At 38.5% G+C, this 16832-nt stretch overlaps 2 protein-coding genes across 4 annotated transcripts in view; one reads left to right on the plus strand and one right to left on the minus strand.

Annotated features, from left to right (window-relative positions):
* Positions 1-13612, minus strand: part of LOC146450119 (uncharacterized) — a 31876-nt gene extending 18264 nt beyond the window's left edge. Inside the window, exon 1 of the mRNA XM_085100720.1 lies at positions 13570-13612. The gene's annotated coding sequence lies outside the window, so the exon portion shown is untranslated. The remainder of the gene's footprint in view (positions 1-13569) is intronic.
* Positions 1779-16298, plus strand: LOC146450123 (uncharacterized). 3 transcript variants are annotated; one of them, XM_085100722.1, is made up of 4 exons: positions 1779-1904; positions 13681-13904; positions 14852-14992; positions 16029-16298. In XM_085100722.1, exons 2-4 carry the CDS (start codon positions 13781-13783, stop codon positions 16031-16033), a joined length of 270 nt encoding a protein of 89 aa, XP_084956848.1. In that variant the 5' UTR covers positions 1779-1904; positions 13681-13780; the 3' UTR covers positions 16034-16298. The 3 variants fall into 3 exon arrangements, with proteins under 3 accessions (XP_084956848.1, XP_084956850.1, XP_084956849.1); XM_085100724.1 differs by lacking the exon at positions 1779-1904 and adding an exon at positions 5566-5763; XM_085100723.1 differs by lacking the exon at positions 1779-1904 and adding an exon at positions 9659-9731.
* Positions 16299-16832: the final 534 nt, after the last annotated feature.

The raw sequence follows: 16832 nt of genomic DNA on the forward strand, positions 1-16832 counted from the left end.
GGGACTCTCCAGGATGGCGGGACTTCGATCGAAGCGTACGAGTCTCGAAAATCCTTCGGGAAAATAGGAGACTGTGAACAGTCTAGGCCAAAGACAAGCTACTCTCCGAACAGATTGTGTGCAGACTCCTTCGGCCGTGTAGCAGGCGTAATCGGGGAGGGCGAGGGAGAGCAAGAAAAAGCTGCCCTTCCCCCTCCCCCTCCTGATTAAGCCTGCGTAGCAGGCTATCCAGGAGTCAGTATATTTTAGCCAAAGATCAGTGGCTACTGATTGCACGCAAACCTTCTCTCTTTACGCCTCTCCAAACTGGAAGGAAGAAGCTCAGTTTCATTGACAAATGTAGAAATTTGCACCGTACCGCGAGATATTCAACTGATTCAATTTGTCAATATTATTTGCAAAGCTTTCAACAGTCATCTATCTGACCAATCAGATCTTGACACCAATGAAAATCTGGTATATGGAACGGTAGGGACGTAGCCTCCCACGCAGTCAAGGCTAAGGGAAGGCGGCATCGAAAGAATGTCCCCAGGTTCCCTCCCTTTCTTTCTCGTCCCCAGACCGAGCTCGCGGGAGCCTGTTAGCAGGCTAGTTGTGCTTTGGTTGTACCACTTTTTTCGGTGCTATTTTGTAATGGATTATTGAACCATCTCTTTTTTGGCTGTATCATTTGATATTCTTGTATTTTTGGTGGTAACGGCCGCCCATAAGCATGTGGCCGACATTCTCGAGCAGTTGCGGTTCATCGGTTTTGCCTACGTCTCTAGGCTCCTCCAACACGTCACGTTTGTAAACAAATTTTCGTCCGCTATCACGCAACTTTTGCGCCACGCAATCTCGGGTGTGCCGAGCTCAAATATTTTCCCAGGGGAATCCAAATCATCCTTCTGTCTGATACACAGGCAAGCTGGCTGGGGGTATTCCACATACAGGGTTTATACGGGGAGGAACGTGTCTAATGGCCGCGCTAGGCGTGTGTAGGCCGCTTTCTTCAGCGCGGTTGAGAAATAAGCGTATTTTCTGGTGCATGATGAGGAAAGGAAAGAAGCTGCCTACATTCTCCCGCAGTGCGCAGCGCCGACCAAAGGTCACGGAAATTGTACTTGTAGTGCGTGCTTTAAAAACTTTCATTTCATGTTACTACGCACGCTTTATAAGAAGTTTACAGAAGAAGAGTGATTAGAGTTTTTACCCTGACTAACCCCGAGAGTGGAGTGAGACGGGAGAAGATTATCAGATTTTCTGGCAATAGCTAGCAACAGGCCTTAAAAATAGAAGCTGTACGCATGATTTGAAAAATAGCCACCTTCACTTTTGCCTCCCACGTAGTCGTTTAGGGTGCGTGGGAGGCTACCTTCATTTCCGTTCAAAAGATAATTCTTGTATGTGTATATCCCCTTAAAACAAACACCCCTTTGAGGAACCCTGCAATTGCCCCGAAAATAACTCGGATATTAGCCCTCCATGAATTATCTCTCCCATCAAACCACTGCGTCCAACTGAGCGGTATATCTACAGAGGAATTCTGTGTTTTGAATCGTCTTAGATTTGCCTTTGAGTGATACAGCCACGCGCCAACTCCTCCCCCCTTCTTCCTCCTCCGCTCCAAAGGAGACTAAAAACGGCTAAATGTGACCGAACGTTTTACCAACATTTACAAAATAAGATTTCTAGATTTTCCTTGAACTGTGACTTTTATACAAGGTTACGCCGAAAACGTGAACTGGATTCTGTGATCAGGGCAAGCCCATTAATTACTTCCGGAATTGCGCTATAAAGCACACGCAGTGAAAATAATCAGATAGCTTGATATGATATCGCGCACTGATCGGTGGAGAAAAGATTGCTAAGGATAAACAGCAAGCGAGCGTCTACTGCTATAGGACAGAAGATAACGTAACAAGGTAAGGAATGACATGTAAAAAGAACAGTTGGCAACTATTAAGTAAACTGTATTAACTTAGCTGGATTTGGGGTTTATGATCTACACACTGTGACAGTGACATGCAAACCAGCTAAAAGAAACCTCTTAAAAAGTAACACAATTTTAACAAAAGCCTTGTGTAACTCTTAAAGATTTATGAAAGAAAGTAGCCCCTTTCAGTGCGTCGCATAAATTGGTGCAAATCTCAACAAATCCCCTAACCCTACATGTATTTCTTGGAGCAACTAGGGGCCCCAAGAGCTTAATTCAAATTCCGTAGTTTTTTATTGCCCGTCGCAGTAAATGAAAAGTAAATTCATTCTTTTCTAGCTTAATGCACTGTTCTTTATGTTTTTATCGGTGAATAGTGAGCCAGTCATTTCAATTTTCATGACCAAGAGGACGTTTATTCCGCCAAGGGAAACATCAGTTGGTGACGCACATGCTTGAATTCGAAAGCCTAAACTTCACACAAGCAGTTGTGCACGACTAAATCGTACAAGAAAGACAAATAAAATAAGAATGTGCAGCTGATTTTCAAGGGCTGGCAAAAACCAATCACCGATGGCAAAAGCATTCTTAGCTAACAGAATTGTACACAAAGCCTCCCTATGGCGCTGCATGTGACCTTGCGAGCAAGCGTCTTTCGCGTAGCCGGCGCACGTGTCAGTGCTAATTCTCGATCAGTTGTCTATCTAACAAATTGGGATTACTGTTATGGGACTGAAGTATCGGTTACAAAGCTGACGAAGCAGGGATTTCATAATGATCATGAAAATCCGACTATTACTTGTTTTAGAAAATGGAATTTTATTTAGGGGTCAGTTACTGCAACAGAATAAGACAGCGGTGTTACGTTTGACTCCAGCAGCCCAACAAACCATACAAATCATTTTTCCGATTTATGTAAGTCGCCATTTTAAACTTTTTCAAACTGTTTTCGGCAAACTCCTCACCTTTATTAGTTTTGTCATACTCTAAATCACTGTGTAATTTTTTCGCCGTGATGCAAACTTTATTGAATAAGTTAATCACGAGTTTCTTAATAAACCCGGCCCTTACCAGAGTATATACGTATGCTTAGCTATTTTAACCGCGACATTCTACAGTTGGCCAACGCTAAAATCGCGTGGTCACATTCGATTATCTCTGATGTATGGTGGGCGGTTTAATGCATATACCGAAACACTTAGGTCTTGGCAGATTGTGCTAGCAGAATGTTTGGCATAATTGGAGCTAATTGGGAGACTTGAATATTTCTAGAACGAGAGAAGATGTTCAAATAAGAAAACGCCATTCGTCTATTTTTAAAAGACCTTTCAAATAAGCAAAATTATTTTTCACTTCATAGTCAATGAGTGACTTTGCACTTAGGCTCTTCAAGTATCCCTAGGGAGCCCGTAAGGTTTACTTGGCAAAGGAAATGTGTGTGAAGATACTGCGAACATATGGCTGAACATGGTATTAAAGTCGGCCAGAAGGACTTAATAAAAAAAAAAACACAAAAGATATTCTTTGTATTTCCTCGAATTGTGAAAATCGTCACTCGTGAATATTCAGGTTCGGAAGGAACTGGGTTTTTTGGTGAAAAATTTTTGCGGCTAGCTGTTATTAACAAAAGAAGACTGACATAAAGAAACATTTGCTTTATTAATTATATTTCTCTGATATATACACAGAAACGTTGTAATTTTGTAAGTACAACTTTGGAAACATAAAAACTCTGAAAGCATTTTCTTTTCGTTTTTGTTCTGTTTTGCATGAAACAAATAGAACGGCGAAAAGCCCGGCAAAAACCTCAGAGAAAGAATTTTAAAACTAGACTAGAAACTATTTTGTGTTTGCTGAAAAGTTCTTTGAAAAGTATGAATACCATGCCATGCGTGTGGTCACTATGGTAACAGTTTTTTATTTTGGTTATTACACAAAGGGATTAAACAAAACAATACTAAGACATACGACTGTTTAAAAAACAAGTAAAAGTGAATTTTGTCCCAGGAGACTGAACAAAACTGAAAGAATGCAAAACAAATAAAAAGTTTAAACAGCTGCGTCTCCCAGTTCAAACGTTTTTCTGGAGAGAAATTTCTTGTACCTGCATGGGCTGGGGATCGAGTCCGAGATTCTGGCATAACAAGAAGGGTAGGTAAAATTAAAGAATTAAAGGATCTAGAGATCAATGAGACAACGTCTGTCAAAAAACTGTCTTTTCTTTCCTCAGATTTGAACCGCTACGACTTTCATTTTAGTTAACAACGACGTGTTTGTATGTACCCCGAAACTTCTCATGCCGATCTCATGAATTTTGTTGTAATTTTTTTATTATTGGCTGAAAGTTCGTAAAACCCCAAGAACACCTTATAAATGAATTATTGGTTTCTTTTATAGTCACTTTCTAATTCCTCAAACTGCTATTTTGTCCTTCTGCTCTCCGCAAATTTACAGTAGTCACATTGAATTCAGCGTCTCTTTACTGCATCTGTAATTAATGAAGTGTACCAAGGAACCTGAAAATTTATTACTAAAGTACTCAATTAACGGCTAGATTAGTTGTTATTTAGAATATACCTCGTTTATTAAGAGAACTGAAGTTTTGCGGTGTTTTAATTGGTGAATTTTTGGACTGAAATTGGTAAATCATCAACGAACTTGAGTGAGAAACTGGTTTTTTTTTTTTTTTTTTTTTTTTTTTTGGCCAACCATTTCCACTGAGTAGAATCGGGATGAAGGGATGATCGTGATAATGTTAAAAGCTTTATTTCAAAAAATGATTTAAACAGTTCTTGGCAGATAATGTGAAGCACGTGCGATTACCGATGCATAAAACAATAATTTTATTAAAAAAGTTGTTATGAAAATTCGCGCGTCTCGGCATAAAGGTATCACGTTTCTTGCATACTGCATGATGACCTTTAATGTGTCATCGGCGATATTAAATTGAAAAACATATTGGAAGTAATTAAAGGAACCCGCAGTCAAATTGATAGTGGTACAGTTTGTTTAAAGTTGCTCTATACTGCATTTTTATGAAACTGTGAAGAGGTGTATTTGGCTTCAGATGGCCAAGGTAAAACTGGATTGCAACTGAAAAACCTGGCAGTTCTCAAGCTCTTCCGTTAGCTTATGTCTCAAAAACCACTCAAAACTGATAACTGTTCTTTCGCCTTTCAAAATTCACCTTTCAAAAACTACTTGATTACTTCTTTTTTGTGTTCAAGAAGTAATTCGTGTACGGAAGAGAGTACTTACCTTTCATATCAACTTGGTTTTGACCGAAAAACCTAAAAATCTGTTAATTAACCAGAAGTAATTTTCTTTTATGAATTTCTAGTAGTTTTAATCATAACAGTCCCTCCGACAATCGTGGGATAAATAGCGATTTTACCAGATGACAATACGCTTGTTCTTCTGAGCACTTTTCATCAAATGAATGTTTCCGAATCACGCGCGGAAGCGGTCACCATTGACAATGTCCCCGCGGGCTATTTTAATGATTTTTAATTGTTTGGGGATCACTTTGGCAAAGGAAACCATTCTTACATTACGATAAATTGGCCATAAGGGTAGCCTTATAAAGTAATTTCTAAGTTTTTATGAATCATCTGGCACAGACTGAACCGTACCTGAAAACGTTCGGTGAGATATTATCCATCAACTTCTCATTTTCATTCTTTCGCCAATCAGATCCCTTTTTTATCAGCCGCACGCATTAAACGATCAACCTGTATTAAGCGGTGGATCCGGTCTGGTAGCCGCTAAGCCGACTAAAGCCTTCAACACTCGCAGCTCACACTCGATAGAGCGATTCTTTTCTCGTTCTCAAACTAAAGCCTCACGAGGTAAGTCTTTTTCGTATCAAGCTAATGAGTCGTACTCTCAATGCGATGCCGATCTTCTTTCGGTGATAAATAAAGAATGCAATTGTGGCTAGCTAGAAAAAAGAAAACTTAATTGAAACTATCCACTATTAAAATGATAAGCTGTGTCACTGGTATCTGTTGAAGAACATTTACACGTTCGAAACGCGCAAAGGTCAGCAAAATTTACTCATTAGTCCAAATAATTATATACAAATGATCAGTGAGAAAAGGAGTGTGTACTCTGTACATATCCGCTATACTAAGATCTCTGGAAAGAGAAGGCTTTACCGACTTTTGTCGTGCGACGGTTTTCACACCGTTCTGAAATATTAAAGTATATTTTTTAATTTCAGGAATATTCTCACAAGCTAAGAATATAACGAAACAACTACCTTCTGTGGTGTTAGTTTTTTTAACAGGGCTTTCACTGATCCACTAAATGAAACATTAACCTCTTTATACGAATGATATATTAAGCCTGTTTTCTCCGGCTACAAACTGTTATCAACCTTGCAGTGCGAGGCGAAGTTTAGTTGAGGCAGGTTTCAAATTGTTTGTTCTTCATGAACAGAGAACAGTTGCGAGCGCTTCTCTTCTTGTGATAAGCATCCCATGGGAAAAGGCAACGTTTTCGTCTTAATTTCGGGACTAAAGCCGGCGACACACTAGGCGATTTTATTCGCCGATCTCGAGCTCGATCGGGGCGAATTTGATCGCAAGCGATTTTCGTCACCGATAAATGCGGACACACCAGGCGATTTTTTTCGCTGATCGCAGCGAAGTGGAACTTCAACATTGTTCACAGGCTCCAAGTATCGCTGGTATCCACCATTTTGAAAAGTCAAGTGATAAAATCGCCCAACCTGATTGGCTGACTTTACTGACAATTCGCAGCGATGAGCGTAGAAAATCGCGGGAACCGGCACACTAGGCGAATTTAATCGCCGATAACTGACATGCCAGATATCAGCAATTTTATACGCCGATCGTGGTGATGAACTAAAATCACAATCGCTGCACTGGGCACTCTTGGTGATTTTCGCCGATCGTGGCGATCGGCGTATAAAATCGCGTAGTGTGTCACCGGCTTAAGCAACCACGCCGGGCAATGCCAACGAAAACGTCACTTGAAAATATAAATTAACGATACCTAAACTACTTGGCCGAACTATCCCGGAGCGGAACGAACTGAAATCTACCGTGATGTGTTAACGTTCTCCACAAAACCTTGGTCACTTCACGATGTTGTTTTGCTAAGAACGGGAACAAATGTACCAAAATTTATAACGAACGTGCAGCGCTATTGTTTTTGCTCATTAAATCCTCTTGCTTTGTGACGTTCTCGTTGCCTTCGCCTTGGTAGCTGTTTAAAGTAAAACTCCCTATTCAATGATATGAATTTAGCTTGCGCAGCTTGCTTCACTCCGCACTATTATGTACAGAGCTCATGATTTCTGATTAGTCCAGATAAATTTTACAGTGAAATATTAAATAATCTTTTCAATTTAACGCACGAGCTCGTGATTAAGACCTTGAAACACCTGTTGCCGTAGTAGTAAAAGGGTAATATAATATAAGTTTGTATTGTAGCTAGTTAGGTTTGAAACTTTAACATGTCCACTTTGTACCGAGAATTAATTGATATATGGCGTCGTATCAAGGAATGGAATCTTTGTGAAACTAGAAATTGCGACATAAGTCGCATGAAGCAAGTACTTCCTACTGTAGCATACCGCAAAGGACCAATCTCACTGCTTCTGTTATCGCAATCGTTTAATTGAAGTCAGGAACCGAGTTTAATTCCCTCAAACATGGCAACAACACGGGGGAAAATATACAGAAAACGCCCTTCACAGGGTGGTCTAATTATGTTATACATTGATAAAACTAGACATGTGCCAGGGGGTTACAGAGCGTTAGGCCCAGTTCAAACGCCGAACTTTTCATGAGCCGAACTTAAATCAAATTAAGGTCGGCCCAAATCACGAAAATCCCGCCTTTTGATTCAAACGCCGAACTTAATTAGCCGACCTTAATTTACTTGAAGCAAAACCAATCGAAATGTTAGCGTTTTTTCTTTCCTTATTAGTTTTTTTATTTGAAATACTTTATAATAATTTATGCATTAGGTTCGGCTCATGAAAAGTTCGACGTCTGAATCAAAGCCGTTCCAAAGCCGAAATTTCCGGCTGAGCCAGGCGGGAAGAACGGCTGAGCCGTTCCAAATTGAAACAGCCGTTCTCAACTGATTCAGACGCCGAACTTTTCATGTGCTTAATTCGAGGTATTAGGTTCGGCTCATGAAAAGTTCGGCGTCTGAACCGGGCCTTAATTTTCTAAAACATTACATGGTGTGATTAACACCCACATATGACCTCTCGGCCCAGGCACTCGCACTATACGTTCGGCATGGCTCTCAGGATAGTTGTGTGCAACTGCAATTTGGCCTCTGCGTGCATAATTATATCTCAAATCAAGAGAATAAAACAGCGGCCCAGCTTTCATTTCTCAATGCATCGTTAAATATGCAACGCCCATCCAATTTTACACCTCTCAATATCTTACCAGTACACGCGCGGTACTTTTTATACTTTCAACTTTGTAAATTTTTTTTCTTTACCAATTTTGACTGTCAAATATTAAAAGATGAAAACCGGAGGAAGAGCTTAATTAATGTGTAAATTGGCTAGAGTTTCAGTTTTCACTGTGGAAAGCAATCAGAAAGTGACCACGAGGCATTAATAGTGTTATGTTGATGAGAACTGAAAGTGCTTTGAGGTAGGGTTAAGCCCTACCTGATTACATTTCGGCCCTCTGGAAATCGTCGGTAATCTGGGAATTCCTGAAACGTGCACAACACCCTACAGCTAACGTATTTCCTCAACCAAACGAAACGCATCTAAAAATCAATACAGACGTAACATAAATTGTATCCCAACGGAGGTTCACAGCTCGTATTTTTTTAAGAATTCATATTTCACTGCCTGTTTATGCGATTTCTGTTTCCGTTTTCCGCAGTACTATTGAGCAAATGTTTTGTGCGTAATGTTTACCAAGAACAAGAGAAATAGATCCGGTATGACCTCTTGCCGAGAATTGAAAGCTCTTTACATTGTCAGGCCGACTGGTTATTACAAAAAGAATGGAAATTATAAAACTTTGGTAAATTCATACCAAATACATTCAAAAAAATCGGTGTCAAACTGCAAGAGCTCGTAAATATTATTTTCTGTTATAACGTTATTATAAAATTTTGTTTACTGCTACAAATAACTGACCAAACTTAAAAGCAAGCAATGTTTGCATGAAATTTTCATCCGAAGAAAGCCGGCTGTTTACATGGAATATTTTATCGCGATGATAATTCATCCCGGGACTTAGGACAAGGTGAAATCTCTTCGGGGCAAACTCATCCCGAGACGAAACTATATATGAACAGCAATGAGATAATCACCAGATATTAAGACGAATTCTTTCCGTGACGAAAGTCATCCCTCGGTGGAAAGTGTCATGTAAACGTGCCGTGGAGAACTCTAACATTATAAATTGATCACATTAAGTAAGCCGGTGTTTTCATTAGGTTTCAACCACGCGGATTAACCTTTCATCTTAATGACTTCATCTCTTCGTCTTAATGAACTAAAAAAGCCCACACTATAGGCTAAACGAGACATTGTTAATATATATTTTTTTCATTAAAACCTATTAATCATGGCTTCTTTTCCGGCATTAACTATTCTGCTTGAAGAACAGGACTTCCCTGACCGGCTTTTCAACCTGACATCTGTCTTCGAATAGTTTATAATTAGTAACTTTATGCTAGCGTGTGATTGGTTGAACAATTCAATATAAATAGATAAACAAGCTAAAACTGGTATATATAAATTCAGTGTTAAAGAAAACCGCTTTTCCACACAATCCGAAAACAGCCGTAACTCCATTGAAAGGTAAGATCGCTAAAATTGAAGCCTGAATTCTGTTATTCTTTTAATTAACATTTCTCTTTCTTCATGGGCGCCAACGATTCTTTGCTGTGGAACTTCTTTACGGAAAGACTTTTTCGCACGCCTCAAAAGTTCGTATTAATTACGAAAAAAGAAACGCAGGTTTCTTCAGCGGAAGGTTACCTCAAACAAATGGGGCAAATGCGTCGTTATTTAAAAGTGCAAAAAAAAAAAAAAAAGCCAGCTAGCAGTTTCGGAAAAGCCAACTGCAAGTCTTAAACTCAGGTATTAAGACTCCGTTTCTAAAATTTGCGGCAATTTAAACTTTCAGTTCCAGAATATGAACAGACTAAACTGCGTTAGTTTACAAAACTTTGCCTTTTATAAGGCCATAATACGCAGTGCGAATGCAAGACACAACATTTTAACTAATTTTCTTTGATGTTCTCCTTCGGTGCCCGTATTTACTGTTTACTTCAATGTTATTTTTTTAGTTTGACTTCACGTCCTGTGGCAGTCAGTTTTCTTTGCTGTTGAATTATTTCGCTCATTTTAAGTCTATACAAACAGAGCTGGTTTTTATGTCCTCTTTTTAACGAAAAATGACAAAAAAAATCAGTACACCATGAACTATTTACATCGTATGACCCTATACTACACATGCGGTAGAAAAATCCTCGAGTGACCTTTAACTGCCTAGCATATATTAAATAGTGGCATACTGCATGTATCGATCACAGTTACGATGGAAGACCTGCAAATTTTTGACATAGAGATAAATTAATAATTTTGTTCATGTACCTTTGAATTCACTGATTAAATGAAATTCTAAAACGAAAGCTCTTTTAGTAGCTTAAAAGCTGTTCTTTCCTGTGCTACAATTTAATACGTTGACTATGGTTTCTAAGGAAGTCTATGGATAAAATTGTATTCTTGGTTTCTAAGGAAGTCTATGGATAAAATTCTATTCTTGGAGCTGGTCGTTTTTTGTTTTGTTTCGTTTTCAGTATTTTATTAAATTACAAAATTCTACTTCAGTAACACAAAGAAAAGCGTTCTTAAGCATCGATGGCTTTCGGAATATAAAAAGAGAAGAAGAAAAAATGGGGCTCATTAACGGTTTGTCAAAATGGAAGTTTCATTATGTTCTGTATTGTTTCTGCTCATATATTTTGAAAATGTTGGACGTTTTAGGTAACATAAAGAAAAGCTTTCTTTAAGCACCAACAACCTTCCGGAATGTACATACAAAAAAAATAAAAAATGGGACTCATCAGTGGTTTGTCAAAATGGGAGTTTCTTTAATGTTCTTGACTGTTTATATTTATATATTAGTGAACACGTTCATATGTTATTGAAATTTACTGAAGAAAGTTTGTCCAACTGAGTTTACTTGAATTCACACAAAGCGAAAACTATTACACCAATTGAGTTTACTTAAATTCACGACTGGTTTACTGTTAAATTATTTGGTTAATCAAACTGAAATTGAAAGCGCGCCAGAAAGGCTGGAGTCATCTTAATTGATCTTGTTTTTTCGCTCGGCATCTTTATAATGGCTGCAACGGAGGACAATATATGCCATATTTAAGGTTTTTCTGTTTTAAATATTAGAGTGTTCTTAGAACCTGAAATCAATCAATATAATCGCCATATTTGACGCTACAGCTTGAGGGGAAAAGGCAGTGAGAAAACCTTGAACTGAGAAGTAAAAATGTTCTGAATTAAATTCTATAAAGTTTCCGGCCCTTTCACTAGTCACAGCTTTGGAGTAAGGTTCCGCAGGGTTTAGAATGTGAAATTATCGTTTACAAAATTTCGTGACATATCATGTAATGAATCACCTTCAAAAACTAAAAATAAAGCAAAGCTTTCAGTCCAAATCTAGAATTTTATTGTCTGTGCTGTCATCATTCACCTTATGCGTGATATATGGCAAGCAAATGAAGTAATGTAGTTCGGTTAATCACTTTTCGCGTATTCAACTTTTGAATAAATAAATAAATAAATAAATAAACATTTCAATCAATGGCGATAATAGAACCCCTTAGAGTATTGATCCCCTTGGAAAAAATAAAATGAGAAACAAACGCAATTATTTTTAGTGCGATGTTCTTAAAACGTATATCATAAATACAACAAAGCTGCTTTAAAGGCGGTTTGAAAACCTTCTGATAGAAACCAGCAGTAATCAGTGAACAGTTTTACAATTGGTTCATTCTGTCTTCATTGATATTAGCAAGAAAGCTAGTCCCTTTTTATCAGCAGGATATGTCGGCGTTCAATGAGAAGCAAAATCAATTAGCGTTTCTCCAAGCTGACTGAAGAGCAGGTGTACGATTTGCTCTGTCATTTTTTCGTGACCATGTAAATCCAAGCAGCATAAGTTAGCAAGAGTCATTCGCTGAAGATAATACAAAGTCTTAGTTTAAGTGGCTTCTACCGGAATGACAGCAAGTGTCTCTAGAATTGAATCTGATTGTACGTTTCTATAAGCATTTGAAGCTGTTGTTTACTTTATGTAGCACTATCAAATACAAAACCCCAAACAATTGTTTTACAATTTGCGCTTGTACATTTTATGTATAATTTTTACCTTTATACCTTTACACATGCATTTTAACATAAACGACGGGCGACTCTTACAAAGCTACAACTGAGTTTTTCAGTTTGAGAACATTTAGCACAGGTTTAGCAGAATAGCATTAAAATTGCTGTAAGTAAAACTGAAGCGGTCACACTCTCTGCATACTACGAGAAAATGACTATTTTTAAAATGGCAGAACATCTATCTCATTTCTAGTCAGTTTAAATGCAAGCATTTAAATATTCGTCAATTCTAATAATTCGACTCAAACGAGAATGGTCGAGAATATTCGGAAGAACATTTAAGAAAAACACTTTTCAAATGAAGTTTCCTAATTTCTTAGATCGTTTTAAGGCCTCTTAAAAGGAAGAGAAGACTTATCTTTTATCACCAAAAGATATAACCTGACGATCAGGCCTTCCTAAGGGAAGAGGGGAGGGGGTCAGGCTACAAAAAATATCACTTGCAGCGGAAATTTCCCATATGTTGACTTAGTTCGTTAAATACAAGAATAAACAGAATAAGGATGACTTTACAATTGCTATTCATGCCGAATCCGACCAACAGCGCGGCTTTTTATGTTTGCATTGTCGTGCAATAGTTTAGCTTCCCGGTTCCGAAACCAAAAAACTGACAAAAATTTATGGACTTACTGTATTTAACTGAAAACATTAAAACTGAAGTCCCCAAATAAGTATGAATTGAAACTTATCAGGAAATCAGGAAGACGAATTTTTTTTCTTCGGTAGTATTGGCAAGAGCGGGAAGTGTTAAATTTCCTCTCAAGTGTAAATAACTCGGATTGCACTGTCAACACTTGCTAATTCTGTAATCGAAATCTTGTGGAAAATAAACAAAACCTTCAATAAATCTTACTTAATCCATAATTGCCTGAGATTGAAGACAGAATTCTTAATCTCTTTTTGGGAACTTCTGAGAGTAGTCAGTTAGCTTAAACTTGAAAGGGTAATAGCTTCATAAAAACGATTCACAAAAAGGTGATTCGACAGCTGTTATTTCAAATTGATGTTAACGCTTCAGAATTGTATTCATAGACCAGTGTGGACTTAAATATAAAGGCCAGCGTAAATTTTATCACAGGAAAACACTGCTCAGTAGCTTTCATTTAAACTATCTAGTGGTGGTTCTTCCTTGGCCTTGTAAGCAAAATTGTCACCAGTCGCTTCATGTGACCTTTTTTTTAGAAAGCTTTCAAATGAAATACTGAATACAAGGCTATAATTATTACCTCACCTTTTCCTTTCTCCTTTGTTTGCTCTCTTTAATTGAGAGCTGCACCTGTTATCTTTCGATTTCCGACAATAACATGCTAATTTCAAGTTTTCATTTCCCGTGTTCCATTAGGAGTTTCATAAAAAGAAAAAGGAAGTCCTTCAAAGAAGGTATCAACTCTGCGCTAATAACATCCGCTAGCTGAAGAAACAAGAGTAATTCATCCGACATCATGAAGATTTGTAGAGAGTTGGTTTTAGCTCTGTTGGTCGTCATTTTCACATATTGCACTAGATTTTCCAGCGGGCTTCCTACCGGGATACCCCCAACACAAAGTGATTTGCAAGTCAGCGAAGGTTGGTATAAAACACTTTTAGAGTGATGTATTATTCAGTGAGTGACAACGTCAAACATTTGTTTGTCCTAGTTTAATGGCCTAAGCTCCCACGAGTCTCCTGTAGCTCAGTTGTAGAGCATCCGAACGTCAGCCGGCTTACGTTCGACTCCTGATAGGAGCACTCGGATTTCCTTTTTGCGAGTATGCCTGTGTCACTCATTAAATAATACATCATTCTCACTCATTTTCCAGGCTTAAAATATTCCATCACATTTATTCCAAAACACTTTTACTTTAATAAGCTCACTCGCGGCTTTCTATCGTTTGGGAAGAACTGCATAAGTAGCCTATTTTCCTAGATGTGACTATGAAGCCGCGCCATCCTTTCTCCGGCCACGCGAATTCCGAGTTTACCGCTCACTTCGACAGTTTGGTAGAAAGATGAAAAGAAAACAATTACTACCTATGAATTTTTGGCAGCTGGTGGCGCAATGTTTGCTCTGTGGCGACTAGTGAATCAGCCAAACTTACTTTTCTGACTGCATTCCATGTCAAAATCTTACTAATCAAGCATCGCTTGTGGGTAACTGTGCAACACGCTGAGGGGGGACTAGTCGCTGACGTCACCACTTGTGTTCGCCATTTCCTTCACAGAAACCATTTTTTCGGCTCTTGCTTTACCCGCCGAAACAGAGACCTGACAAAGTGGACAATATTGAATGCAGCAGGCTAGCTGAACCAAACTTTATACAGTTGTGAGCTTCCTTCTTCTTCTTCTTCTTCTTCTTCTTCTTCTTCTTCTTCTTCTTCTTCTTCTTCTTCTTCTTCTTCTTCTTCTTCTTCTTCTTTTTCTTCTTCTCCTCAACTTCTCCACGTGTCCGCGACTCTGCCGCGTATTTCATGCATCTCCTTGGTCCTCATGTACGATCAATAACAGCTTGATCGTTTTCTGTCTTTTTGTCGCAGATTACCAAAAGGCGATCGATGAACTACCTTGCATAGATGAAGAAGATCCGTACTACTGCAATTTTGAGATCATAATGAACGATGCGTGTATAACAAAAAAGTTTCGTATGATGAAAGATTGCAGATACAGATGTGCTTTCTGTAAGTAATCTTTTTTCTTTACCTCGAAACTATTCATATATTCAAGAATTAAGTTCGTCTCAACATAGGCTTTCTTTTCGCGGTAAAATGTGTCAGCGATAGAATGAATAAACAGTCGCACATAAAAAAATTTGACGCGACGAACGCCTGTGTGGTCGCAGACGATTATTATTATTGTTGTTATGCAGCATAAAACTTACAAATAAATTTGTGTAAAATAATTTTTATTTGGTGGCCAGAGTAAACTATGAACTGATGAGCAAAACGACTTATTTACACGGTATATAAAATACATAAGAAATACACTGAAGACAATTCAATGGCCGCTGCTTCTTGGACGTGGTGTAATGATGATGGTCGACGTGGCAGTTTACGGTATTTAGTTTCACGAAGAGTAGCGAGTCGACCTTCGACAGCGGCACCCAATGGGAGTTTTCTCTCAGATCCTTTGAAACGCTATTTTAGGCTATCTGGAGTGCCTTTAAAGCTCTGTAAATTCATTTAAAGCTGCGCTATAATATTTTTATCTGTTTGGTCATTCTAGGGGAACTTGAGTCTTTTCGAAATTACTAGGGCATTTTTGTCCATTTCCCCAAAAAACTTAGGTCTTATTTCCTTTCCGAAAATCTTAGCTGACCTTTTTTCGGTACCCGAAACGACATTTTTATCAATCCGAAAACACCAGGCCTTAAATTTCCCAGATCACGAAAGTTCGAGACGAAAATTATTTTTAGAAAATTGTAGGGGATTAAGGGCCTTCCGAACAGATAATTTACCGAAATGATCCGTTGGGTGACCCCGCTTCGAGAGCGGGGCTCCCAGTTACCTGAACGTTTGGATGCCCCACTGCTAAGGTCCTCTCTCTCCGAACGAGGTTGATGCAAAAAACACATCGCACTTTTGTCAAAACGATGGAATTTATTGACTCCTTCAGGTCAGGCGTCTTTTCCGTCGTACAAGGCCACAGAAATGACCTAGAAATGTTCTTGAAATAGTTCTTGCGTCATGAATAACTACCATTTTTTTATGATTTCAGGTTAACGAATTGAAGCTGTAGTTGAAATTTGACTGAGCTGTGCTTGGCAACGATGTCATTCATCGCTTTGACAAGATTGGACGCAACAGCCGATTCATCGTTATTATTATTTATTATTTAATAGTTCCGTTTTCTGTCCGGTTATTTGTTGCAGTTTATCTGTTGTCGCTCCACAAAACAGCATTTTGCAGAAGATACAAAAAGACACTTAAAATGTTGATGTAAATGTAAATGGTCTATTTAAAAGGAAATAAAATTTATAGAATGGTTTTTTATTGTCTTCTGGTTGCTATAACAACAAATACAGTATACATTTTTTGGTTAAAAATAAATCCCTTTTACACACTATGCAGACCTTCCATTATAACGCCTTTTGAATGTCTCGCTCGGTCTATGGGGGCAATTGGCTCGGTACCCGGTTGTTCCGCGTCGCAATTTAGCTTCATGGGCCGGATGCAACAGAGATATGTCCAGAAATTTGAGTAGCAAAATTGACGAAATTTCGCCAATGGTTTTTGAAATGACAAATTTGGCGAAAAAAAGGTAGATCTGTCGAAATTTTGAGGCTGTAAAGCAAGGGATATTGTCCCCATGCGAATATAAAGTTTTGGCGACGCCCATTTTTCCAGTTTTGACAGAAAATTAAAGGCGTCTTTCACTGCTCCCGCCGGCTCAGAAAACCACTTTGAGCGGTAAATCGCCTCTTCTCTCTCCCCCTCGCGGCCTCGTTACTCGTTCCCGCTGGACATCACGAAATTGAAGAAGCGACGAATTTGACGAAAACAGAAAATTGGGCAAAAATGA

The sequence above is a fragment of the Pavona decussata genome, unplaced genomic scaffold (assembly GCF_977016875.1).
Source record: "Pavona decussata unplaced genomic scaffold, jaPavDecu1.1 SCAFFOLD_508, whole genome shotgun sequence".
Classification (NCBI taxonomy): Eukaryota; Metazoa; Cnidaria; class Anthozoa; order Scleractinia; family Agariciidae; genus Pavona; species Pavona decussata.